The sequence below is a fragment of the Plectropomus leopardus genome, chromosome 2 (genome assembly GCF_026936395.1).
Source record: "Plectropomus leopardus strain MGB_pleo_1.0 chromosome 2, ASM2693639v1, whole genome shotgun sequence".
NCBI lineage: Eukaryota > Metazoa > Chordata > Actinopteri > Perciformes > Serranidae > Plectropomus > Plectropomus leopardus.
This window is the reverse complement of record NC_142177.1, coordinates 5,744,121-5,771,908: the sequence shown is the minus strand read 5'-3', so window position 1 is coordinate 5,771,908 and position 27,788 is coordinate 5,744,121. Positions and strand designations below refer to the sequence as shown.

The 27,788-nt window shown below is 39.6% G+C and overlaps 1 protein-coding gene across 13 annotated transcripts in view; it reads left to right on the top strand.

Annotated features, from left to right (window-relative positions):
* The window catches only part of LOC121952371 (inositol 1,4,5-trisphosphate-gated calcium channel ITPR1), a 123,430-nt gene that overhangs the window by 54,366 nt on the left and 41,276 nt on the right, over positions 1 to 27,788 (top strand). For 7 of the 13 annotated variants that reach the window (XM_088083358.1, XM_042499007.2, XM_088083368.1 and 4 more), the window contains 9 exons: positions 6,003 to 6,038; positions 6,954 to 7,001; positions 8,715 to 8,844; positions 12,355 to 12,539; positions 20,687 to 20,870; positions 22,570 to 22,832; positions 24,090 to 24,290; positions 26,938 to 27,048; positions 27,626 to 27,721. In XM_088083358.1, the coding sequence (XP_087939484.1) occupies positions 6,003 to 6,038; positions 6,954 to 7,001; positions 8,715 to 8,844; positions 12,355 to 12,539; positions 20,687 to 20,870; positions 22,570 to 22,832; positions 24,090 to 24,290; positions 26,938 to 27,048; positions 27,626 to 27,721 (1,254 nt within the window). The remainder of the gene's footprint in view (positions 1 to 6,002; positions 6,039 to 6,953; positions 7,002 to 8,714; positions 8,845 to 12,354; positions 12,540 to 20,686; positions 20,871 to 22,569; positions 22,833 to 24,089; positions 24,291 to 26,937; positions 27,049 to 27,625; positions 27,722 to 27,788) is intronic. The other 6 variants (XM_088083404.1, XM_088083373.1, XM_088083363.1 and 3 more) reach the window with 2 other exon arrangements.

Below are 27,788 nucleotides of genomic sequence, written 5' to 3'. Positions count from 1 at the left end.
CTGATTTGATATAAGCCACTTTAAAAAGTCAGTGTTAGTGAAAGTGTAAGAAAGTGAAAATTACATTTAGGATATTTTCACTGCTTTACCTTGCTCTAAGACAGCCCTTACCGGCTGAGATTTGAAGCCCTTATATTAAAAACACCAGACTCCATTTTACTCCACTGAATGGCGGAGCTGCTGTTCTACCGCTGCCTCCTTCAGCTGTTGTGTTGGAGGCAGTACACTTGAACTGGTATTATTGATTTTTATTTTATTTTTTTTAGGTGGCTAAAATATGTTTTTCTGTGGCCCTGTCCACTGCAGTACATCGCTTCACGTCAGCGCAAGTGTTGTGGGACTCTACTTTATTTTTCCGCGGAGGGGGGTGGCTAGAGTGTGACTTTTTATTCAGAGTACATATAAAATACTACCTTTTCAAGTTGTTTGTCCCTTACCTAAGCTCATCCCTTCCCCTGTAATAAGCAGTGCTTAGTCCAGTTATGGTACGATACGATACACTTTATTGTCCCTGTAGGGGAAATTTGTCTTTGACTCAGTGCTACACAGATAATGCCTCCCCTCTTACAACAAAAACAATTGTCACACCATGACATTAAAAACACCACAGCATGAACAAAAACAACACCAGATATGCAGCTGCACATAGTTCCAGTTTCGCTTAATGCAAATTGTGCACACATTGCAAACGACACCTATTGCATTTACCCAGTAATAAAAAACACATATTGCACACGCCCAGTATTAAAAACACCATGAGACTGTGTAACACAATTTCTCTGGCAGCATTGTTTAAAAGTTTTACAGACGAAGGAACAAAATAGTTAAAGTCAGATTGAGATGTTTACATGACTGAAGAGCTTGACTTCCAGTCACATTATCTGGGTGTGTTGCAAGAATTTCGATTTAGTCTGATTTCAGTCAGACTATAATCTTCACATGTATTTTAAAAGTCCAGTTCTAGTCGGACAAATACAATAATTCGACTTTTTCTGACATGAAAATATACTGACTGTACTTTCTGTATAAATCTATACAGCTTTTTGTAAGGAAAATTCTAAATAGTATAACTTCAAATGCTTTGCTGAAGCTACTAAGTGGACTTTTTGTTGGGATTGTTTTATTGGCTTTGTTTGGCAAAGCACACAATGTATAAATTCTTCTCGGTAGCTTCTCACGAAATCAGTAAATTTATCAAAACTGAAAGCACACGTCAGAGTAGGAGAATCTGTGCCGGCAGGAAAATAATACTGTAAGCTAGTCACTTAATCAAGAATGCGGTGAGTGCAAGGGAAGTGAACTTGGTGTCAGTTGGAGGGAATGGAGAAATTGTCGGAAAGGGTCTTTCCAGCGTTGCCAGGAAGCGATATTCTCTCAGTTTCTCTGTTATGTCTCTTTTTTATTTCCCTCCCTCCCTGCTTGCACATGCCCCTCTGTGCTGTAGCGATGGAAATCCCCGGCTTCCACAAAAACAGCGCTGTTCTCATAGACGGGCGCTTTGTCTCATCAACCCCTCCCAAATGCATCTTAAGAATGTACACATAGTCTCTCAACCACCCCCCACACACAGCACATGCTGTATGTCACTCATTCATGCACACACTCACATTAACAACGGCGTACAGTGTCCTGAGTGACGGCTGGCAGCATGTGTGTGGGTATCATTCAGGTGGAAGACAGACAGGGCCAAAACCACAACTTCCTTTTAGCGGGAGCAAGATAAACTGCCATGATAGCTGTTATGTAACCTCCAGTGTTTGGCCCGCCGCTGCTCTCTGACCTACCGCAACACACCCAAACTCCCACCCACAGGCCTCTAGGAATGAGTGCAGCTGTCAGTTTCACTACTGTTTGACAGAGCCCATCATACTTGGAGCTGTTGCATGCCCAGTCTGTGGGCTGGATTGTGTGTGTGGGTGTGTGTATGCAGGAGGGGGAGTGATGAGAGAGCAGGATAAAGCAGAGCGATGGTTCGCCCATTAGCGGAGGTTATCTCATTGTTCCAGAAATAGAAACGTGATAAAATGCAAGCGCCAGGGGAAAATAAGACATGAGCGGCCCGTCACTCTCTTTGTCAGGGCCAGATCATGTCGTTCAGTGCACGGCTCTGTGTTTTCTTCATGTGCATGTGAGCTTCTTTCTGTGGGAGATTGGAAAGGTCAGATGAAGACGATACCTCTCTCTTATAATGAATCCCAGTAATGAGTCCTAAAACTGGGAAATGATTTAGCATTTTACCTCCCACAATCACATTTTCCAGGCCTGGAAAAGTCATAGAACTAGTAGAAGCCATTGAAAGTTTTGGAAAAATCATTGTAATGTATTAAATGGAATGAATTAAATTATTTTGACAACGTAATATAGCTTTTATGCATCGATGTGTGACAGTGTTTTGGTTATGCTATGTTTTTGTTTATTTGTTCATCATAAAAGTTTCTTTTTTTTTCCACCATGCTTTGTCTCTTCCGTCATGTGAGCCAACTAGGCATGTCAAAAACCAACTTTTAATGGCTGTACTGTTTATTTTGCCTTTTGAAAGCATGTTTTCTTAAAAAGTTTTTGGCAATTGTCTTCTTCCTTTTTTAGAAATTTTTGATGATTTTTATAGAAAACTTAAAATATATTTTTGTTTGTTTTAATTTTTCTTCTTTCAAAAAAAACGGTTTTGTGGCATTTTTTTTCTTTCGTAAATGTATTTTCTTTTTCTTGTATTTAATTTTTTGGTGACTTTTATTTTATATAGAAAACACAATAATTTGGCCATTATTGTTTTCAAATTTTCCATGGTCCTTGAACAAATCCTGTGGGATTTTAATAGAATTTGAATCTTATATTTCTGAAAAATGCCAGGCAAGTGGGACAAGAAAAAATATTTTGAGGCCTTGAAAGTCATGAAAAAGTTTTGAAATTTTGTCCATACCAATGTGTTGGTACTCTGTATTGTAGTGATTGAGGATGCTTTTGGGGTTACATAAGGGACTGTCTCTGTTCTTGTTTGGCAGTGGCCTTTGTGTATGTATGTGTGTGTGTGTGCGTGTGTGTGTGTGTGTGTGTGTGTGTGTTTCTGTAAGTCTCCATCCATCTGTGTTTACATCCTCATTATACCGAACCAATTACTGTTTGTTTTGTTAGAGATTTCTAGATTATTGTTTTACCTCGTGCATTTTTCAGACCACATCCCTGCTGCTCCTTTGACAAATATTTCACTTTCACTTCCCCAGCCTTGCTTTTCTTCCCCTGTACTGTCCTCTCAAACATTTCCAAGCGTAATTCATCCAGCTGCCACACCCATCCCTCACTCTGCCAAACTGCCCTCAGATAGACTCTGCTTGTCCTGGTTTATCCTCCTGCCTGCCGCTGCGGGTGAAATCAGGAGACTTTCGGCTGTTATTCTTTTTCTCGTTCAACAGGGGGAGCTGCAGAGGTGCCTCAACAACAAGCAGCACTGTCCCAGTTTCCTTAACTCAATGCTGCACGATTCTTGGGCACCAGCCAGCTCTCAGGAAGCAGTTACATAAGAGCCAACAATTTTCTTTCCCTTTTTTTTTTCTTACTCAGTTTTCCTGGAATTTTAAACTCTTCACTGATGTGTGACCTTCAGTGGTAATTGGCAATAAAAGTGCAGCAGAGATGTCTATCAGGAGACAGTAGCAGTGGTGCACCTCCACCCCGGCAGGGGAGGGGGTGGCATGGGAAAGTCTGGGGTTCACTTTGGGCTGTGAGTGTACCCTTCAGCCAACATAACACCTGTTAATTGTTTGCAGTCTGCCTCTACTGCAGTCCCATTTTATACTGTCAGCAGAGTGCTTTACAAAACCAGCTTCTGGCCTTTTTCCTGAACACTTGTTTTCTTTGTTTTGGACTGCCAGTTTTCTTTATGGCTTCCCAGTGAGGTGAGGTGAGGTGAGGTGAGGTGAGGCAAAGCAATGCTCATGGTGTCTGACTGATTTGTGGTATGGCGAGGCTTTCAGTTATGTTTTTGTAAACAGCGATGGTTTGACCACTGGCAGCCTCTCAAAAAGTGCAACATCCCAGAGAGAATAAACAGATTTTTCTGGTCACTGAGAATATATGACCTTAACTGCCTCGGTTTCCTCAAATGCCCTGAATTTCATTGTGTTTGTCTGTGGAGGTTTTATCACACATTCTGTGGAGTGTAACAAGTGGAACTGATGCTGACAATTATGGGGTCAAGCTGTCCATCTGATGCACCTGTTTACACACCAAAATAAAAAATCCAGGCAAGCAGCGAATGAGGTCAGATTACACGTACGATAGCTGTCATGTTCCAGCAGTGCTTAGATTTTGAATTCGGTGATGTTAGTGCTGCTGTTAAATAGAGCTTCAGTTGTAATGCATCACCGTTTTTCTGTGGAAATCAAAGTGTTGACATATAAGGGGGCTTGTTATAGGGAAATTCCTGTCCAGTTGCACAATGAATCAGCATAAACCAATATGACTGGATCACAAAGGAAGATATAGTGTATGCCCATGTTAGGTTGCATGTTTGTGGTGTATATTCTCACATAGGCTGCCCTCTGTGCTTTTAGGTGTGTGTGACACAGTTTACAGACAAGATAAAACATGAAAAGATAAAACAATTAAAGTGCCCCAGTGCTAAATCAAAATGTTAAATATGTCATAAATACCAAATACTTATGCTCAAGGCTATTATTATTTAATTAATTAATTTATTATTATTATTGTTTAATTTATTATTAATATGTTTTTATTTTATTATCATTGAATGTTTAACTGACCTTTTTTTTGTTTTTATTTGGTTTCGACCCTCTTTTTTTAAATGAATTGTTGAACCTATTGGTTTCATTAGTTTGGAAAATGCACTGAAAATTAGATGCTTTTATTAAAGCAGTCAGTTACTTACCAGCTATTAAATGAATCACCAACTAATTTAATAAATGATAAATCAGTCTGAGTATTTTTTTTTTTTTTTAGAATAAAACCTCTGATTCCAGCCTCTTAAATGTTTTGATTTTCTGTTTTTTCATACTAAGACTTAATATCTTTGAGTAGCATTTACGGAAACAATGATTGGCATTTTTCACCATTTTCAGAAATGTTATGGACCACATAAATAATCAGTTAATCAAGAAAATAACCAACAGAATAATCGACAAGGAAAATAATCATCAGTTACGGCCTTGGTTTTAATAACCCATTTCAGCTCTTTGCATAAAAACCAACATTTACTGTTCAAAGATTAGATGCACTTCTTAATCAGATTTTCCAGAAATCTGGAAATGAGGTCATAATGTTTTATTTTTACCACCGACGTATCACTTTTTTTTTTGTTAAGACAAACTTTCCGACATGTCACAGTCAGATATCTCAGCAGTTAAACTGAACAGATCAAAAATCAGCTGAGTCACATATATTTGTCATGTGCCCTGTACAGCATCCAAAAAGCGCACTGAAATGTTTGTACATCTTGGCAAAAATATGAGTGTATATATTTTTGACTTTATCTGCGTAGACCTGTTCTGTCATGTAGAGTAACAGCAGCAACGCTTTGCAACAGGAGGTTCACAGTGAACCACAGGATACTAAACACAGCGCTGTAGCCAAACTTTTGAAGTGTGATGAAGGTCAAAACGCTGCTCTCTTGCTGCACTAGGTTAATGCTGCTTATCATCCACGCTGTACCCATCACACTGGCTTCATGAAAACACATAACACGAGACACTGAGCTAAAATAATTCCCCTCATACTGTAAACAATCCATTATCACCAAGGTCTTGAAGAGCAACATGTTTTTGTCCGCTTTCTCTCTGCCTCCGGCTCTATCAGTCACGCACATTTATGATGCATGTGACTGGCAATCTTAGTGAGCAGCAGGAAGCCAAATAGATGCATTAGTAAATAGCAGCTTTTAGGGGTGACAAGTTTGCTTGATTTTAGGGAGAGTGCTACTCTTTGGAGGCAACATAACTAATTCAACATCTTCAAACTCTGACTAACATCATCCTTTTATTTCCAATCAGCTGGCACCTCCGCCCGAGCCTGAAGTCCCTGCAGAGGTGTGTTTAAGACCCCTATTTGCCCACTAATATGGGTCACCGCTGATCAAAGATCAACTCCATTCCATTACACTTGTGTTCTCTCTTTATCTACATAGATAAGTGTCACATCCCATTCTTATCTTATATCTTAGCCCCCCCCCCTTGGGCATATCGCTCCCTCTTTGTAACTTGAATTATGCCACATATACATGCACCGCCTCCTACTTGTCCACTCATCCATTCTTCCCTTTTTTCCTAGTAGGGTGCCCCCTTCATCTTACCCTCCTCCTCTTCTTGAGCCAAGTCCAGTTTCCTGACCTTTTCTTGGTGGGGTGGGTGGAGGGTTGGGGAGTTTAAGCCATGGGTGAGGTGTTTTTCCATGCCAGATTGTTGCTTACAGTGTGTGTCAGTAGCTCACAGCTCCATTATGTAACCTAGACAAAGCTTCTCTCTTTTTTTTTTTTCCTTCACTCTCATAGTTTGTGTTTCTCCCCCTCTGGCAGCTTGTCATTCTCTTATGTAAATAATTTGGGCTCTTTTGCCTCTGTGACTGTAGAGTAATTAGGAAGGCACCACAGGCCAAAGACAACATTGTTTGATTTGCACACCTGACTGTCAAGAGTGGGCATAAATAAGCTCTAAAATGAACTTCTGAATAACTAACTCTATGTATGATGTTTTAGACTGATTGTCAGTCCGTCCTTGCACGAAGCGTTGCATGATTTTTACTCGACCTCACACCTTTCCAGACACAACCACTTCCCTCTTAACTGCTTGATCTAATTTCCTGCATGCTTGTAAAGTAACTCATTTGCACAGTATTAACTCCCTTTTTTGTTTTCTAATTACTTTCCCATTTTTTTCTAACTTTTTTATTATTTTTATTATTTTTTCTTATGTTATTGCTTCCTGCTTACTCACCTCACCTTTAAGGAGCTTGATCCAAACCAGCCACAGAAGCAACTGGAGGATCAAAGGCGGGTAGGTACAGAGTTTAGTTTGCTTGGGTCTGGTCCAGTGCTCCAGCATGAGGACTGTTGTGATGCCCTCACAGTTATGCTGCTTCCACAGCATGGCGCTCTCTCACTCCCCTGCCAGTTACATGATATGTAACATGTGTGGCACATTGGTGTTCCTCTTTTCTTTGATGGCTTGTGACATGTTTGGTCCAAAAGGACTGTTTCGGTGACTGTGCTGCACTGATTTACATCAAACCAATATAGGCAAGCAGTGAATGTCGCCTTTGAACATCACTAACTGAGTTCAGAGGGCAAAGGTCAAATATTTCTTCAAAGGGGTATATCTTATTAGGATTAGTCTTCAAGGCTATGGCACTCTCACCGTCTTGTGTAATTAAATTTGTAGGCATCCGTGCTGTTTGGCATTATGTTACATACGTACCTTCATCTTATGCTTTTGGACCGATATCTCAAGCACTACTTGTGCAAATTTACTCAAATATGGCACAAAGGTTCACTTGGATTTAAAGATGAACTAATTACATTTTGGTGATCAAAAGGTCAAGATCACTGTGGCCTGTGTTCTTCCCGTTCTCATGAGCGCAATATCTCAGGAATACCTTGAGGGAAATTCTATATAATTTGGCACAAATGCTTGGATTCAAGAATGAATCAATTACATTTTGGTGGTCGAAGGTCAAGATCACTGTGACCCCGCATCTGTCCCATTCTTGTTAACGGGATGTCTCAGGAACATTTTGTGGGAAATCCTCTTTAAATTTGGCACAAACGGCTGATTGGACTCAAGAATGAAGTGATTACAATTTGGTGGTTAAAGGTTAAGATAACTGTGACCTTACACCTGTCCCTTTCTCTGTAACATGATGTTTCAGGAATGCTTTGTTGGAAATCCTCTTTAAATTTGGTACAAACGTCCAGTTGGATTCAAGGATAAACTAATTACATTTTGGTTGTCAAAGATCAGTGTTAACTCACAAAACCCGTCTTTGGCCAGACCTCAAGAATTCATACAGTTATTATGACAAGATTTCACACAAATGTCTAATAGGTTAAAATGATGACATTTTACATCAAAAAGGTCAAAAGTCAACTTTACTGTGACCTAAGATGTTTTGCAAAGATGCTTTTCTGGCCCATATTCAACATCATGACTTGAGTACAGAAGAGCAGACATTTGGCCAGATACTGAATTAGTGACACTAATTTTTGGTGTCCACCTGTACCTTGTGGTAGATGTGCCGAATACACATCCACATTTTACAATTTGTAGCTCTTTGCAGCAACCTCCATATATGAAGCATTGTCAACTACCATGTGAATCTCAACAGACATGGATTTAAACTGGACTTGACTGGTTGTGGAGGTACACAACTGCAATGCGGTAATTCGAGGTTGTATTTGTTTTATTTTATGTCTACTGATACATATATCTGTACATGCGCAATTATTTCAAAGTCTTTTTTTATTTAAATGCCTTGAGTTTCTCTAAAGGAAATATCACAAGTTCTTCCAAAGAGGTATCTGTATAACCTTTTCACAGCCTAATGATGTTGGCTTTCTAATGTGGGACTTCAGACTATTGGTGTAAGTCTATTCTTCTGGTCTCATATTGCTACCATAGCACGTTAACCCTGACTTTGGGGTTCCAGCTCCTTTCCTGTGATGTGGTTACTTTAGTTGGACTTCATCTCCTAACATCTGTTCTCACTGACAGGGCGAAGCTCTGAGGCAAATCTTGGTCAATCGATACTATGGGAACGTCAAACCTGGCCCGAGGAGAGATAGCCTCACAGCCTTTAGCAACGGTCCACTCTCTTCTGGATCGCAGGGGAAATCACCTACAGGTGTGTGTCAAACAATACAGTATCTGTGCATCTGTATGATTATGCTCATGAAGATTAGATAAGATGATTTTGAAAATGATTTACTTTGTGAAACTGGGTCAGTGCAGCAACAAGAACAACACAAAAGGACAACAAAGTGAATCAAACATTAGAATAGTTTGGTTCATGGCAGGCAGGAACAGATTAGTTCAGTTATGAACAAAGAAAAACATAAAATCTTTGAGCTTTACGTACACGTTCTTCTTTTTTCCCCTGTAATTCTCTTTTTATTGGTATATGTGAATGTACAAAAAAACCCCAACCAAATTAACATGAATATCTTTTAATTGTAAAATGGGAATATCAATGAATGAAAAGTTAAAGAAAGAAAAATGAAATAAAAAGATAAAGAAATAAATGAAAAAAAAAAATAGAATGAACAAATAAACAGGTGGGGGAAAAGAAAAAAGTGTGTGGGGGGGGGTAGGTAAATTAATAAAAAAAAACAAATGAAATAAGGGTAAAAAATAAGAAGCAAACAAAAAAAACTAGGTTCTGTAGACAAGGATATTGGATCAAAACAGATACATGTAGGCAGTGGGTGGCTACTTATTACACTGCAGTGTGTCTCTGATACTTGTTCACACAAAGTCATGTTTGATTCCTGAAATATACACTATCATTTTTTTCAGTTTTCACTAAAGGTATCCTTCTCAAATTTAAAGTCATTCTCTCCACTAAATGAATACTGTATATTACATCAAGCCATTTGTCAACATGGGTATTTCTTTTTTCAGCCATTTCTTGGTTAGGGATTTCATACAGGCCACCAGTAATAATCTTCAGAGATATTTATCCTCTTTTTATATACATTCTTTTTGTCAGATTTTCAAAGTCACCTGATTCTCGATCTCAGTCATTGTGGTATTAGGTGCACAAGTACGAGCCTCATTTCTAAACCCAGTTTGCTATAATTTCAGCCCTTTAGCCATTTGCATATCAATACTTGTGTCCCCCAATCACTCATTAGTTCTGTCAATGAAAAATAAGGTTGATAAAAAGTGCAATTTTACCGTCTGTGTCACATCAGCAAATTCTCCAATGGGGCCAAAGCAATTGTTATTACATACAGCAGTGACATTTTTTTTATTATTAAATTTCAAAAGGATGATCATTGATTCATTCATATGGCGCTCATGTTGAGGCTGTCTTTAAAAAGTGCTTCACAGTAAGACGTTAAACCATCAGGGAGATGAATTTAAATAAAAAATATTGCTGAAAATCATATATGTGCCTTTCATTGGAATTTTACAGAGTGCTGTGTTGCCTGAAAAAATAAAAACACAAACAGTGAAAATGGAAAACAGCCCAAAAACAATATTATCCATTTCCATTATCCATATCATCATTTGCGGCTGTCTCAGCTAAAACTGATAAAAGAATGAGTGAGATGAGTGAGGTGTGCACTTTTTTTCCCAGTTTGTGTGTGAGAAAAGGTGCATCTTTTGTTTTTTTTTTTTGCATTTTCATTGTTTATGCATCTGACCCCAAAATATTTAAAGATCAGGAATTATAAGCAAGTCAAATCAGTAATGATGTGGAGTTTAAACCACTATAGCATCTCTTGCAGAAAATGTCACCCATACAAGGCGTTCTCTGCTTTTTAACTTTGTTACTTTTTATTTCAATTTAAAGATATTTAAATTCTAGCAATCATAAGACATTATTTTACATGTGAATAAATTCAGTTATATTTATGCATTTGTTAGTGAAAAACATTGGTCCCCTGAAGTGGCTGTAAAAAAAGTTAAAGAAATGATTTCAATCATTGAGTTTCACAGGAAAGTGTTTATAAATTATCTGAGGTAGTTCCTCTCATGTCGGAAATGTTTGTCTGTTATTTACACAGATTACAAAGAAGTCATAATAACAGATGTCACTGACAATTTCCGTTGGGTAGCAGTAAACACAACATAACTCTCTCGTGGGTCAACATCGCCCACCTGGACCACGCTGTTGATATGCAGTGGGGGCATCGATGCATTGAGTTCACAAGGACACAGATATGTGCAGAAAACAGTCTCATTTGTCCCTCAATCTTTGCTCAATCGAGACTGACATTTACAGATGTAATAGATTGTTCGTAACAACATTTATTCATTCCAGCGAGTCGCTCTGTTTCTCTCATCACAGCTATGACACATCTTTCATCTCTAATACTTCAGAGCCAAAGGGGGAGGAAAGGAGATCTTATTCACAGCCATGGCCTTGTACTCCTTTAAGCCCTTGGACCTCGGCTCTGCTACTGAGCATACTGGCTCACTCCTCGGCATAACGTGGGCCGTGTTGTTGCCAGGCGACCATAGAGCCAAGCTCTGTCTAGAATGGGATGTGTTGTTGATTCAGTGGCTCGCCCAGCCAGAGATGGCTCTGATGGGTGCTGTTATCTCACCACTCTTTCTCCGGCTGGCTGTGGTAGCCAGCAGCAGCAGCAGGAGTTAAAGTACCTCCATGGATTACAGACACATCTGATGTTATTTTTGTGGGATTGCTGGATAGCAAAGACACCTGTGGTTCTTTCTGTGCATGCAAACTCCTTTTATCCAGATGCCTTATTAAAGGGGTACTTCATCCCTAAATAATCATATGTATATCAATTGCTCACCCTGTGTTAAGTTCAGCTCATACAGAAAACATTCTTCTTGCATACGCCTAGAGTGAACAAAGAATCCACAAAAAGTGAAAATTCAGGATGAATGAAGGTAAATTGGGGCCGCGTTTCACAACAGCAAAACTAAAAAACTCTGTTTGCACTCTCATACAAATGGTGCAGTATCGTTCAAGTCTCATTTATCCACTTGTATGCTCGATACTTCCCAAAAACATGCAGTTTTGCGAAAATATTTCTGTGCAAGAGTAGCATGCCTGAGCAAATGCATGTGTGTGAGCTCGTGCACTGCATCGTTAAGGCGACAAGCATCTTAACAAGATGAGGACCAGAAGTTAGCGAAAAAAATATTTTTAAAAAAAAGGTACAATAAAATGAAAATATGCCCCAAAAAAAGGACCTTAAAAAAATGCTGGACAAAAAAAGTATTCTAAAAGTATATTTTATTTTTTTTCTATAAAAGGAATTTAAATACAATATCATAATCATAAATATAGTTTTTGGGACATCTTTCCCTTTTTTTGATAATTTAAAGATAATACTCAGTCTTATTCAAAACTATTTTTTAGGTTATTTTTTCATCACATTCCGCTTATTTCTTGTAGTTTGAGGGACATTAAGTTGGTCATGGCTTTCTTTCCCCCATGTTTTCAAAAGAACTCAACTCCATTTACTCAGGTTTTAAAGGGTTAAACAGGTGTCTGAACAAGAAAACTGATATTGATCCGGTTTTCAAAGTGTTAAATATGAATGCAGTGACATTGATTTCGGTTAAGCTGCATGCAGGCTACAGTATCAAACTGTTAAATTGCAGATGGTGACCCATGTTCTATTTTGAAACATTTTCACGTCTGTGTCCGTAGTTGTCAGTTCTGGGGTCGGAGGGCGAGGGGAGCTGAGTTTGGCGGAGGTCCAGTGCCATCTGGACAAAGAAGGGGCTTCAGATCTGGTCATCGATCTCATCATGAACGCCACCAGCGATCGGATCTTCCAGGAGAGCATACTGCTGGCCATCGCTCTGCTGGAGGGTGGAAACACAGTCATCCAGGTAAAGCGCAGGTCACGGGGTTCAAGAGTACAAAGCACAAACAGCTCAGAGGAGGGCGGATGTGAAGTGTTAATGAAGTCCAGGACTCACATGTCCGACCTGCAATTAAATGGGACAACTGAAAGCATTCCCCATGGAGAGGCATGAGCAGAATCTCAACAAGGGGCTGTTATCTCAGGGGTTCAAAGCTGTGCTGTGAGGAATTTAAGTTATTCCCCTGAAGCTCCTTTGCTGTCAACAGAGACAAATGAAATGACCGAGGAGGAGGAAAGAAAGCCAGCTGTCAGAGTAGCAACCTGGGCACATTTTAAAAGCCAGACTTCACAGTCGTGTCCACAAAGCTTCCAGACGTGTTTGAACTTATTGACATTTGGAGTTGTGAAAAAAGGGAAAGTGAGTTTGAGCCACGTAGAGGCTATATGTATAGAGGAGAAAGGGAAGTGAGAAAGGAAGAGGAACAGTAGTCTGCTGGGAGAGGTCAAAGCTGTGCAGCCAAACACGTCATCGCCTCCCCACAGCCAGCTGGGGGTTGCTATGGCAACACTAACTCTTTGCGAACCTAACAGCAAGCAGGTTGAAAAGGGAGGGAGCTGCTGTGTTTGCAACTGCATTATTTCATCTTTGCAGGGTTACGTGTGTGTGTGTGTTTGGGTGTTTGCGTGTAGAGTTGCATGTCTGCATGCATGGAGTTGAATATGTGCATGCATGTTTTTGTGACCAAGTGTGTGAGGGCGTGCTACTTGTAAGCCGTCTACCAGTGTATTCTGGTTTTGTGGTTTGCGTGTGTGTGCTCCTTTGTATTCTCTTGCATAAACAGGCCTGTTGCATAATAGGCTATTTGCATAGTGTTGTTTTTAGGGGTGGGAATTTTTAGGAATCCTGCGATAAATTTGTTCCTGATTCTGGCAGTCACGTTAAATAAAAAGAAAGAGGTGCAGTCTTTATTAGGCTCTTCCTCGATCAAAAAACAATATAAAAGATACATATCAGTTCAGCTAACTTTTCAAGAAGAAGCATGCTTTCTGATTGAGCAGAAAAATAGAGAGAAACATGCACAAGTTATTAATTCATTTTGAAGCGTGTCATAGTCTTGTGTTTGCATGTTTGCAATAATGAACGGCTTCACTGGTTAAATATTTCTGTACACACAATGTACACAAAGGCCCTCACATGACTGCAGTTACATAAGCTGCTGCCTGCCTCTCTGCCGGGCTGATTGACGGCCAGAGCCCCAGGCCTCCAAACATTCCAACCGGACTCTTAACTGGGTCATGCTCCGCCGGTGGAAAGATGGCAATAAAAGGCACAATCCCTCAGAGGCCTCCTGAGAGATCCAATAGATTTCAGCAGCTCTGTGGTGCTACCTGAGAAAAAGCCGCTCCCTACAGCCGGGCTCATGCTGATCAGATTGTTTATCAACAGCTGAAGGGATGATTCATGATTGTTTTTACCTTAGCTGGTATTAAAGCAATTTTAACTCCTGAAATCAGGAGTGACATCACTTTTCATGTTTTCAGACAGGTTTTACAAGTATTTAAACCTGTGAACCTTGAGCAAATTGGTGTGATTTCTTTCAAAAATATGTGAAAAAGTCAGTGAGCAATTTGCTAAGAAATGTTCCAAAAATGGCAAGAAATTAGTAAATTTAGATTATTTACAAAAAAAAAAAAAAAAAAAAAGCTCAGGTAAAATGTCCAGGTGGAAAAAAAGCTTGGGAAAAACAAAATTTATAATTAGCATAATTACATATTTCAAATGAAGTTACAGAATTGTTATATTTTTTTAAAAACTTTTTTGTTTGTTTATTTATTTTTTTATTTGTAACCAATTTCCAGGTAATTTTCTTGTACTTTTTACTAATTTTTGGGTCATTTCTTTTCCTTGCTCATTATCTTCCTCCCATGTTTTTGAAAGAAATCAGACTGGTTTTGCTCGGTTTTCAAAGGGTTAACTAATTTGCAATCAGAACTAAGAATTGCTGATCATTTCCGGATTTTAGGACTCAATACTGGGGCGGAATTTTTCCCTGGCTTGCTGTGACGCCTATAATTGATCTTGAGTAACCACAATTGGACAGTATAAAAATAGCAAAAGTTGCCCAGGCCTTTTTACAGGATCCCTCAGCTCATCTGACGTATGAACTTTTGCTTCATATGTCAGCCTCAGTGTTATGTTACACGGCTATTGCACTATTTAGAGAATTTGTAGAAGTTACAGAGAATCCACCGTTTTCTAACAAGGCAGTTTTCTTACTTTACCTGAGCTGCTAGAAAAGAACCCCAAATTGAACTTGATAAGTGGAGCGGTTGGCTCTAAGAGGAGACACCATCACAAGCTTCTTGTTTCAGAATTTAGGTGAGGTGTTTTTCTCCTTCTTTGGCATGGTCCAGGGACAAGTGAGCTTTGTTGCAGGATCATGTATGGTCCAGAGAGGATTTTCAACATATTAGCAGATGCACCACGTTTCCTTGTGTTACATAACGATGGCTTGCCTGCCCCCTTTTTAGGACAGACGGCTTCTTGTTGTCTAAATGAAAAGCAGGACAAAAACATACCCACAGATTTTCTCAGAGCAGTCTGTTTATTTGTTTTTGAGGTAATCCAGGGTCGTAGCCCAGCCAAGAAAATTTCTGGGAAAAAGTGAGCATAAGAGAGAAAGATGGAGAGCTGTTGTTAGCCTCAGAAAGTGCTCATCCAGGGCCCAGAACCGTGCTCAGGCTGGACCTGATACGGCAGCCCTGAGGGAGAGGGTAAGTGTGTTAGTGACTACACAAAGAAATGGGTCAGGACACAGTCCCACCAGCCTTTTCCTGGCTTTCCCCCTGCATGATGTGTAAAATTAACACACTGAACAGACCACTCCTTCCTTCCCCAGAGTTGTTTATCTTCTCTCCAAAATATTAAGACACTTTGCGATGACGCCTCACAGTGGAACATTAGATTAAGAATATTAATTGGAGTTGCAGGTTTTAGCCCATGTTTATCCTGTATTAAATCCTAATTTATTTAATTTGTTTGGTTGTCTGGTGGTACCCCTTACAGCAGTGATACTCAACTTACAACCCGCAGATCAAATTTGGCACTCCCCACCCCCAACCATTATCTGATTCACAGTAAAAAAATAAAGAGATTCACAGAGGGAATTGTTTTTCTACTTGTAGTATACATAAGGGGCCGGAGTTCACAACAAACCATTATCAAAATAGAGCTTTTTTCATCATCCTTAAAATAATCTGAAATCCTCGAAATGTCCTCAAATTCTAGAAATGTCCTTCAATCTCAAAAATTTGCTAAAAACCCTAAAGATGTCCTTAAATCTTAGAAACATCCAAAAATCCTAGAAATGTGCTAAAAAATCTAGAGATGTCATGAAATTGTAGAAAGTTCCTACAATCTTAGAAATGTCCTAAAATCCTAAAAACACATATGGGGCTGCTGTGACTGGCCCCTGACACTTGTGTGTGAACAAGAAATATTTTTGATGCAGTCTCAACACCTGCTTTAAACTTTAGGCATTTCTTTTTGTTAATAATTATAATATTCTGTATGTTTCACTGACTTTATTTGACTTTGCTTTTGTTTCTGTCAAGCGTCTTTGAGTATTGTGAAAAGCACTCTATAATTATTATATTAATATTTATATTATAATTATTATTATTATTAGATATGATCAAAAAACATAGGAAAATCCCCAGCAAACACTTGTAACTCTCTTAAGTACAAACTTAAAATTTTATTGTAAACAAAAAGAAATATATACTACTATAACTTTCTTGAGGTCATTTTTTTCTGTCTTTATTTTTTTATTTTATTTTTTTACTTTTTCAGCCCTTATTTTTAGGTAATTTCCTAGTAACATTTTACCAATATCTTGGCTAGTTTTGGGCCATTTTTTGTTAAGTTGCTTTTCGCCATTTTCCCATATTTCTGAAAAAAAAAAAAATTAAAGCCAATCTGCTCAGGTTCCAAAGGGTTAACAGGCGACAATGTATCAGCTCATGGCTTCGAAGAAATCCATTGGTACGTGACCTGCTCCTTGTAAAATGGCGCCTGCATATGTCAAATTATTGACCTGCATGACTTTCCATTAATAACCTGAGCCTGCGTAGATCATCACGGACAAGCTAACATGTTCTGCAACACGTACGCTCACGACCTCCAGGTTGTTGATCTGCAGTAAGCAGCAAATACTGCGGCACCAGACGTAAAGCACACTCACTGGATCATAGCATAAAACTAGACTCTGGCATACTCATCTGTGCACCCCATTAGCAAATGCACTCACACACTCACACACACTTCTGGATATACTTAGAGTCTCCAAAAACAGCCCGTGCGGAGTGTGTGTGCGTGTTTGTGCGTGTTATGTAAGAGACAAAGTGTAGATGCTGTGCCCCTCCCAGCCCACCATCCATCTACTCAATGCTGTCTTCATGACTTCAGATCCTTAACTGTCACAGGACCAAACAGGTGCCACTGCTCTTACTCAATAGGCTTGTTGTGGCACGCTGACACCCTCAGCCCCTCGCAGGCGTGATTTAACCCCCCCTTCCCCCCTCCCCCCCACCTCTGCACGGTTCATGTTCACTCTACAGCTACCTCTTGGAAAGCTTTAAAAAGCCTCTGCAAAGTGACTTTCCAGGCAGCAGTGTCATCAACATTCCAGCTCTCTTTTAACTCCAGAGCGGGCAGGGGATTCTCCTTTTAAACTCACTTTATTGAAGTTTAATTATTTCACTCAGTGCGGTGTTTTTCAGCCAGATCACTGCATTTATATTTTTTGTTGCTGGGCATATTTTACACTCTGTCTTGCTTCTTGCCTGTGCAGAATCTTGATAATAAACATTTTACATTCGTTTAACCCTCCTGTCTGGTGGTGTCGTCGTAGCTTCAAAGAGCAGATCTCCGTGGTTACCAGTTGGGCGGTGGCAGCCTGAGAAGCCCTCCAATAAGCACAGAGATGGCTTTGTCGCTCACCAAGGTGTCAAGCTGGAAAGGCGGGAGATGGATAAAAAGGAAGAGGGAGCTGGTGGTGTAAACAGGCCTTACATAACCGGCCCGTGTTGATGCCAGGAGCCAGGGTGGCAGCTGACTGGGAGAGGAGAGAGAAGTAGGAGTAATCAGAAAGGAGGCCCCGCTGTGCCACCATGTTGAATGTGTAGAATAAGAGAGTGAATTATGAGTTGGCCCGAACCTGCTGTGCTGATTGACAGCGGCAGGATCAGCAGAGCTCCCAGGAGGCTTAATGGCTCTGTAGTGGGACACGTAGAGGGCTAAGCTGCTTTAGGGGCAAAAGGCTGAGGCTGATTGGCTCATGAGCTGTTTTCTTCAAGGAATGACTCAGCAGTCAATGGTAAGAGGTGGGGGATAAACTAAAGTTACACATCATTCAAAACTGAAGTTGTTTTTCTGAACCAGTTTCCTTATGTAAGGTAAAAGGAAGCCTTTTAACCCCTTGAAACCTGAGATGCTGGCTTGATTTCTTTAAAAAAAAAAAAAAAAGAAAAAGAAAAACATGGAAAGAAGAAGTGACCCAAAAATGTTCACCGTGCAGAAAGAAAGGTAAAGGAAATTACTTGAAAGTTAGTTGAAAAAAGCTAGGCCTGTCAGCATTAATGTCTTAATTGCAATGCAATTAAGGTCCGTATTTAACGCTTTAATTTAATCACGTTAATCTCTGACTGACATCCTCATCATTAAGAGGCTGTACTAGGCTGGGTTTTGAAACTACAGTGATGAGTCTGGTATCATATCAGACTAGAAGAACTAGAACTATGACAATGTCATGCTAGCCTTACAGTAAGGGAGCGAATTACGCTCCAAAGTTGGGTTAAAATGTGGCGATGGAAAAATCGCCTGACCATTTCACAGGGGTCCCTTGACCTCTGACCTCAAGATTTAAATCTATTTTTTTTTTTTTTTTGCAATTTGTTGAACATTTCTGTCCAAGTTGCTCATTGACCCTTTTATGTACATGTTTTATGGAAGAAATTGCACCAAATTGCTCATGGTGCGAAGGTTTAAATACTTGTGAAAGGCTTCTGAAAGCAGCACAAGGAAAGTGATGTCGCTGTAGGTTCCAAAGCGTTAATCCTGTCTTATCACATACACTGAACTTTTTTCAGAACCTTACTTTCAGAAATGAAAACATATTTTTCTACTTGTATTTGCATCAAATGAAAGCAGTCAAACTTCAGGAAGGTTGCATATTTTCTAAACACAAGCAGCCATGCAATAACTCTAAATAAAATACAGACTTTTGTGATTTAACCTTGTGAAACTATGCTGCAGACACATTTTGACTTGCACTAAAAAGTTTGACCCCAGCACCTAGTTTAACCAACCCTGCTGGCGGAGTATGGGGCCACAGTTCTGTTCCTTTAGCCCGCAGCATGTAAGACAAACAAGTCAATATAAAAACAAAAGACAAAATTATTCCCTTCACATCGGTGTAGAAATTGAGTTTTTTCTGGCCACAGTCATGAGGTCTATTTAATATGGTAATCTTGTAAAGCTGCTATCCTGGAGCTGTTGTCTGTGTCTGCTTGCGTAAGTCTTCTGCTGACTCTTAATCAGATCACTATCAGCAAATGAACCCGTCTCGTCAACAACATGATGTTAACAGCTTGAAAAACAAGCGAGGAGAAAGTGTTGCATAAAAGAGATGAGGACAAGTCAGGATTTGCTCAATGCATTAAGTGTTCTGCGTCCCTGAGGCCTCGAGTCAGGTGGTTATGCAGAGATTCTCACTAAATAAATTTCATATTTTTTAAAAGATTCTCCATGCAAGTAAAGCACTGTGCACTACGTGTTTGAATGTCTTTCCCCTCTTTCAGAAACTTATCTGAGTTGCGCTAAACCTGGAAAGAGTCTTATGTAACAGGCTTTCAAAACTGCCCCAGAATCTATGTATGTGATAACTCCTGTTTGTATCCACACACACACATACACACACATACACACACACACACACACACACACACACACACACACACACCTCTCCTTCAATATTCGGACCCTCCCTCTCCCCTCTCGCACCACATGCTCACTTCGTGCCGTTCTGGCACTGAAAAGTAGGGCAGGGTTTTCCTCTTTCCCTCTCCCTACTGCTCGCCCTCAGTGGGCTGATGTAACAGTGTTAGAGCCGAGGCGCCGTGTGCCCTCACTGTAACCACTCAGCTGATTACAGGTCTTATGTAAGGAGGGATTGTGGAGAGGAAAATGGGACAGAACATACGAGCCGGTTGCAGGAAAAACAACAGCCCCACGCATGCATGGCTCTCAGACAGGATTTGCCCTTTGTGAGCTTCAGCAGAGGCTCACCTTGACTCCACAAACTCATGCTGAGGCAAACTTGTTGAAAAGCTCGTAAAAGCAGAAATTTGTGTCTTTGTAATCACACAAATTCTCTCAGCATGTTTCCACAGCTGCGTACCTGCATGTGCAATGTCGCCATGCCTTTTTTTGTGTGTGTGCACGAGCACACCAAAGTCAGCACATGAACAGGTAGTGTGACCTCAGCAGGGTGTATGGCTTCGTCTTTGTGTTTGCATGTATTTGAGTTTGGCTGCATGTCAATATCCCAAATCTTTGTTTTTGCTGCTTGCCGCCCAGTGTAGTCCTCAGGGTGCCAGATGTGTGTTGCATAGAAGGGGGCAGAGAGCAGATGGCATGAAATCAGGTGAGCACGGCGAGACCTTGCAGCGTGTCTTGCACTGTGAAAGGAGGCTTATGTAACTGTTTCTAAATGAACCTCTGGCTGTCAGCACTGCTGAGAAACTGCAACACAATGTTGAGCAGTGGCAAAGTTACTGAATAAAAAAAATCTCCTCCCACCTGAAAAACGTTGAAGTTCTGTTTCCCTATTCAAGGAGAGTTTTTGAGAAGAAACTGGTGTCACGCTGGTTTTTAAAAATCAACCACCTTGAATCAGCATTTTGGCAAAACATTTGGTTAAACAAAAGAGAGCAGAAAGTGGTGTCGTCACACTCTTTAATTAATTAATTAATTTAACAGTCTTATTTCTTTTTTTATTTATCATTTGTTTAAAAACTGAGTAATAAATCTACCCTTTACCCCCTTCTACCTTTAACACACAAGACAGAAAAAGTGGAATACAAATAACGGGCATTCTTTTTTTTCTCCAGAGGTCATTCTACCATCGTTTAACAGGGGACAACAAGTCTGAAAAATTCTTCAAAGTGTTTTATGAGCGCATGAAGCTGGCCCAGCAGGAGATCAAGGCTACTGTGACGGTCAACACCAGCGACCTGGGCAGCAAGAAGAAGGACGAGGAGCCACCAGACAAAGACACGCCAGCACGCAAGAAAGGTGAGCGTTCAGGTAACCAACTGAGAGGGATCACAGTCTTAAAGGTAACATTTTGACTTGTCATGGTAGGAAAAGCAGAGGTGAAAGTGGTAACATTAACAATGGCTGATTTATAGTAAATGTCCCAGCTGGCTCTTCCAGTCAGACAGCACACACAATATCAGGGTCCTCCCTGAGTAGAATGCAGCCATTATTAATGTTCTTAAATACACCTGTATGTTTCCTACAATGACGTGCCTGTTTTTGCCACTGACAGGCTCAGATTGTTATTGAGTTGTCTGGCAACACTGTGTGACAGATATCCCTACAGAGGTCAACCTCTTTGTGAAAGAGTAAGATCCTTTTTATTTAACCAGAAACAGCCCTCAAAGTCGCATCACCAAATACACCAGACTTCATTTAAAAAAACAATCATTTAAGCACGTAGAGAGCCAGCATATTTTCACATCTAACCAGTGAGCGTGTTACGATACATTGATCTGGATCGCTACCTCAAGTCAGTGATCAATTCTCAAATATCGATGCAAAGTGAAAACTTTGATACATATATCATCTTTAGGTTACCTCCCCCCTTTGTTTTTGAAATTCCTATGGCACATCTATCACACAGTGCTAGTGTATCACAATCCGAAGCATCGCTGTAATATAACTGTGATGTTTACTTTCCTACTAACTGGGTGCATTAAGGGGTTATTTCAACCAAACCAAAGTTGGTAATTTTTGGAACAGTGGAAAGATTAACCAGGATGATAAATTTGTTAATTTTTTTTGTTTCTGCTGACTATGATGAGATTGATTTCAGGGCTTTTAGGGAAGGTTATATAAATAAATAAGTGTAATAAAGAATTGTTATAATTATAAATCAAAGCAGGACCCATGGTTTCTTTATTTTGAAGGAACTGACTCGTCTCAGGCCGTAAGTGTCAATGTAGCAGAAAGTTAAACTGTATCTGCGGTGCCTTTAACCATGAGGATTTATTTTCTGTAAGCTGGAAACAAACGAACAGCTCTCCAGTTTGTATATTAATAGTATTTTAAAAATCACAGTAGCGCCCCATGGTCGCAAAATGTGACTAAATAGTTACGGTTTGGAGCTCTGCAAAAGCCCTGCTTTGTGTGTGTGTGTGTCTGTGAGAGGCAGAGAACGAGGGAACCCAAATGTTGGTGGCAAATAAAAATAAATGTGACAACTTATACTCAATGTTCATGATAAAGTCATTTATATATCGCATGTGGAACAAGCAGCAATACCTAGAGTATATTTGATATGTCGCTCACTTTAACCTTTAATCACTTAGGTCCAAAAACATCTGAAAATAGGGTATCCTTTAAGGGTCACATAAGATCATCAAACTGGAGAAATAAACCTCTTATCTTATCGTATCTTGTTGTGTACATGGCATTTAGTCTATTTGCGTGTCCAGTCTCTAAATATCCTGCATATTTAAACAGAAACTGACACATCATTTCTTTAGTTTATTTATTCTTGCACGTTTTCTGTAAGTCAAAAAGCCTTTTTTTTTTTCAATTTAGACATCATAATAAAATAGAATATTTCCCTGAAAAAGGTCTCTATGCATTTAGGTTATTATGCGAATCTGTCCATGAATACATGACTTCTTAAGTAAACATTCTTTGTAACACTGTGGCTCAGCTCCAGAGCTCTGTGTTTGACTCATTCTTCTCTGCGTGTGGTTAGTCAAAGACATGCCGGTGGTGGCAGTGGTGACCGAGGAGGTGAAGGAGCAGCTGGTAGAGGCCTCTGTTGTTACCAAGAAGGCTTTCACGACTTACCGTCGCGAAGCCGAGGCTGAAGAGCATCAAGCGGCCGCTGACGGCACTCCCGTCCCAACTGCTGATAAGAGCCAGGAGGAAGGAGAGATGAGTGTCATCATCACCATCATGAAGCCCATCCTGCGCCTCATGCAGCTGCTCTGTGAGAACCACAACAGAGATCTGCAGGTCGGCCATTACACCTGTTTGTTGTCGCTCTTTGTTTTGCCTAAACCCCCCCAACCTTCCCCTGCCTCATGACATGCTAACCTTTCTTGACCTGTAATCTGAATTTCTATCACCACACTCAGTTATACAGAAATGAAACCGTGTAGAAGATAGGCACCATTTGCACAACTTCCTGAAGCAGCTGTTTCCATATCTGGTGTGTCTTTGGTCTGGTTTCACTATGAGGACTGTGTTGGTGTTTAGTAATGGCTCGCTCCAGCAGCCCAGACACAAGACTTCCTTCTTGCATTTATTCAGTTCTTACCGCAAACCGGGGCAGGCCGTCACTAAATGATAGTCGGCTCTGTGCTGAATCACGGTGTCTCATCCATCCTGACCCAGCGTGGGTGCAAGATATTGATTTCCTGCGAACCATGCAGCGCAGATTATCAATTCATTGAGATGTCTTTGTTCCTTCCAAAGGCATGGAGTAATTGTCTGGCTGCTGTGTAGGCTTGCATGCTTAAATAGAAGACAAAAGTAGAATGAGCCTTGTGAGTCTTGGTGTGATATATTTATTCTTCACTGCAGAGACAGAAAAAAGTTAGGGGAAAAATGGTTTTAGATTCCCTGAGTTAAGGCTAAAAGGAGTGTTGATCAGGTACAAACTGTCTCTTTACACTGAGACCACGACTTATAAGCTTGCTCTAACTCTGAGGGAATTTTGGTAAAGTCTCAAAGCTTAAGCATTTTCTTGCCTTCATGCTGGCGATAGCCGGAGCTGCACACATAATTTTTTTGGGTTGTCTTTCTGTATGTATGTTTGTCAGGGTACCCGTTAGGGCTGTGCATCTTCACCGGTCTCACGATTTGATTCGATTACAATTATCATGTCAACAATTTGATTAAATTCATTTTCATGATGCATCGCATCTCCAGTTTTCTACATTAATGCACATGGCTATTTTTTCATCAATAAATACACGCAACCAGTCTTTTTCATGTTCCTCATATCTAGAAATTCTAATCTTTGCGTTTAAATTATACAATTAGTGGGTAAAACAGGAAAAAGAATTAAAAAAAGAAAACTGTGAATCCTAGAATTAAATGGCTACTAAAACAATAAGATTAAATTGCAAAGAGTAAATTTCACTTACACAATGAGGCACATTGTCTTGATGACAAACATACTGTATAACACAAGACAATAGGAATAACGTGTCTTTAGAGTGAAAGATGTGCCCAGTCACAGTATGCTTTATCTCCATCCACTTCCAGAACTTTCTACGCAACCAGAATAACAAGAACAACTATAACCTGGTGTGTGAGACCCTTCAGTTCCTGGACTGTATCTGTGGCAGCACCACGGGGGGACTGGGGCTGCTGGGACTCTACATCAATGAGAAAAATGTAGGACTCATCAACCAGACTGTGGAGAGCCTGACCGAGTACTGCCAAGGCCCCTGCCATGAGAACCAGGTGATGCATGTGCACACAGAACATGACAGTGCAAACGCACACTTAAGATGTATTTATTTATTTATTTGTTTGTTTGTTATATATTTTATTTCATTTTATTTTATTTAAAAGGGGTCGTGTACAGTTAAAAATACAAATATAACCTTTTGATTTACTGTACTAAATTATCGCTTAGAGCTAATTCACATCTGACGTCCCTCGTCAGGTCAGAACAAGTACACAGTGCAATGACATGATAAAATAAAGATGTACAAGAAGAAGAGGGAAAAAAGGCAAACACAAGACAAAAAATACACACTATAGCACATGATATAAACAGGTTTTCCGGCGATCCTTAAAAAGTCTTAAAAGGCATTAAATCAATTCATCTAAAAACAAGGCATTAATTAGCATTAAAATAGCTCAAATCAATCTTTCAAAAGTCTGAAAAATTCTAAGATATAGGAGGTAGGATATTATTAACCTTTTTCAGCATTTTAATATCTCAAAAAACAAGATAATATCTATTTTAAAAAAATCATTTACTTAATGCCTCTTGCATTAATGTCATGCAGATCAGTATATAAGAAGTTTTTTTTTTTTTTTTTTTTTCCCCTAGCTTTTGAAGTAGATCATCTGAGATTGTAATTTGACCAAAAAGGTTGTGCTTTATGTTAACACTTGGGTAATATTGTCCCCCACCCTAAGTAATTAATCTGAGTGCATGTTTTTTTCCCTTCAATTTTCATTTAACTCTGAGTGCAATTAAAATGAATTAAAAAGACTTAGATCTAACTTGCCTTATGCTGTAGGAATCCTTATAAAGTGATACAAAGGAGAGGACACAAGAAAGACTACAACAACATAAGACTACAGAAAAATCAAAGCACAGAATGAAAACACAACAGCACATCACATGTGAATGGCTGTCAAATTAAAAACAAGTTATAAAGTTCAGAGTTCAAGGTCAGAAAGTACAGAGCTGAGCAGTTTGAAAGTCACCTTTTGAAAGCTGTTTTGAAAGTCCTGATAGAGCTGCAGCTCCTCACATCATCAGGCAAAGTGTTCAACTGATTTTTAGTTTTTACCGAAACAGCTGACTGCCCAAATCCAGTGCGACAAAATTGTATGTTACAGTGTCGTACGGAGGATAATCTATAGGATCTAATAGAATTTACTAAGTGTGTATACAAAGAGTCACATAGTGGAAGAGGGGCAGAACCATTCAGCATTTTAAAAACCAGGAATGATTTTGAAAATAATCTAAAAGCACTTTTTTCATTATTTGTAGTCTGCAGTTTCTGTGTTTTTTTACCTGTACAGATGCTTTTTCATTTGATGTTTAAATGTGATTTCCTTATCAGACACTTGGATCAAATTATCCTCAGTTTACGTCACATGGACCTTTTCATTTCAGAAATCATTCTGATGGGTGTTTTTTGTTTTATTTGAGGGGGTGGTTCTGTAATGAGTCCTGAGCATTTCTCTTTTCATGCCCAGCACTCAGCTGCCACACTAAAGCTATGCAGTCACTCATCATTTCTTCAAAAGCGTAACAGCAGCCAGCTCTGGGCAGCGTGCCTTTGTTTGTTCTTTGGTATGGATTAGCAGTACTTCTCACATGATGGTGGCATCCTCTGTTCAAGCCGCTGTGGGGTCATTTCATGGCAAGTGTGAAACTGGCATGACTAAACAAGGAACTGACTGTTTGAACCGATTTCAGTTCCCTCGAACAGTGCTCGAAGGGCGACTGCCAGACCAAACAAAGCTCTTTGTTCACGTCTGCTGAGAGGGAAAAAAACAGAGACAAGTGGTGGAATTATTTTTGTTTGTGTGGTATTAAGTGTATTTGTTAAATGGCATCCACGTACTTGATCTGAACCATCCGACTGCTGAAAGCCACTGTTAATTGTGGGGTGTGGCACATGGTTTATTTAATACTTAGGTAAGAACGGATTTGGCTATTCAATACAAAATTTGTGCGATTCCTTAAATCGGGGTCAGGGAAAAACTTAATAATTATATATTTAAAAATTATTTGAAAAGTTATTTCTGTGTTTTGTTTTTGTTTGTTGGTTTGGTTTTAACATACTTTAAAATTTTGTTTTTTAACTCTACTAATTTTAAGGTAAGTTTCAGGTAGTACTTTTTAATTAATAATTAATAAAAGGGGTAATAATTAATTAATAATTAATAATTTCTTGATAATTATTTGGTCATTTCTTCTTTCATGCTGACTGCCTTCCTCCTGTGTTTTTGACAGAAATAAAGGCAATTTGCTCAGGTTTCAAAGAGTTAATAAAATGTAATCAGGTGAATTATATAAAAATTCACCTACTGTAAAGTTGTAATGAATGTAAAAATGAGCTATAGAGATCTTTGTACCAGGCTGTAAACATGTTCATTTCTGCTCAAAAGTTGGGCATTTTAACATGGAGGGTCCATGAGGATTGACAGGCTTCTGGAGCCAGCCTCAAGTGGCCATTTGGGGAACTGCAGTTTTTGGCACTTTGGCTTCATTTTGAAGCCCTGGAGGTTGCCACTTGCTTTACTCAAGTCCTGTCAATCTGAATTCTATCTTTAATAATAACGTTGTTACAGCTTAAAACCAGGAGCTCACCTGTTCCAGTCTGCGCTTTCATCTAAGCTTGTCTCATTTGTTCCTCAGAACTGCATTGCCACTCATGAATGCAATGGTATTGACATCATCATCGCTCTCATCCTCAATGACATCAACCCGCTTGGCAAGAAGAGGATGGATCTGGTGCTGGAACTCAAAGTGAGTGAGCACTGATATGAGGAAGTGGAAAAACACCCTGAGTGTTATATAACAGGAATGCTAGTCTTTGTTTTGCTGCTTGATGGTATGTTATCATTCTTCCAGTAAAATGCTATCACATTGTGATATTACTGTAAAAGATATAGATCGCTTATAATGAGGGAGGGTTTGAAAAAATAAACATCAGACGTGAAATTTGAAGGGCGAAATGTATCATTCATTTGCAAAGTTACTGTACACATGACTTTACTGACAGTAGCTAAAAAAAAAACATAATGCAGTGCAGCCACAAGTGATAAACTACTTGGCTACCTAAAGTAAACACACATTATTCTCTAAAGATTACAGGAAGTCATTACAGGAAATCACTGACTGAAGAAAACCTTTAAGCCATTTTGACATATACACATACATAGTACATACAGTACTCCATGATTAATTACACAAGAAGGACAGCAGTATTGTTAGAATATTTACAGATCTTTATTGGTGCTTGATTTACTACCTGTTTACAGTCTGGAATGCGCAATAAAAATAAACCTAAGTTGATTGTGTCTATGCTCTCATCTCTTCACAGAATAATGCCTCCAAGCTCCTTCTCGCAATCATGGAGAGTCGCCATGACAGCGAGAATGCAGAGAGGATACTCTACAACATGAGGCCCAAAGAGCTGGTGTGTGTCACATCATGCAGATCATCTCACAGTATAAAGTGGCTGCTATGTGACAGTATGTATCCTT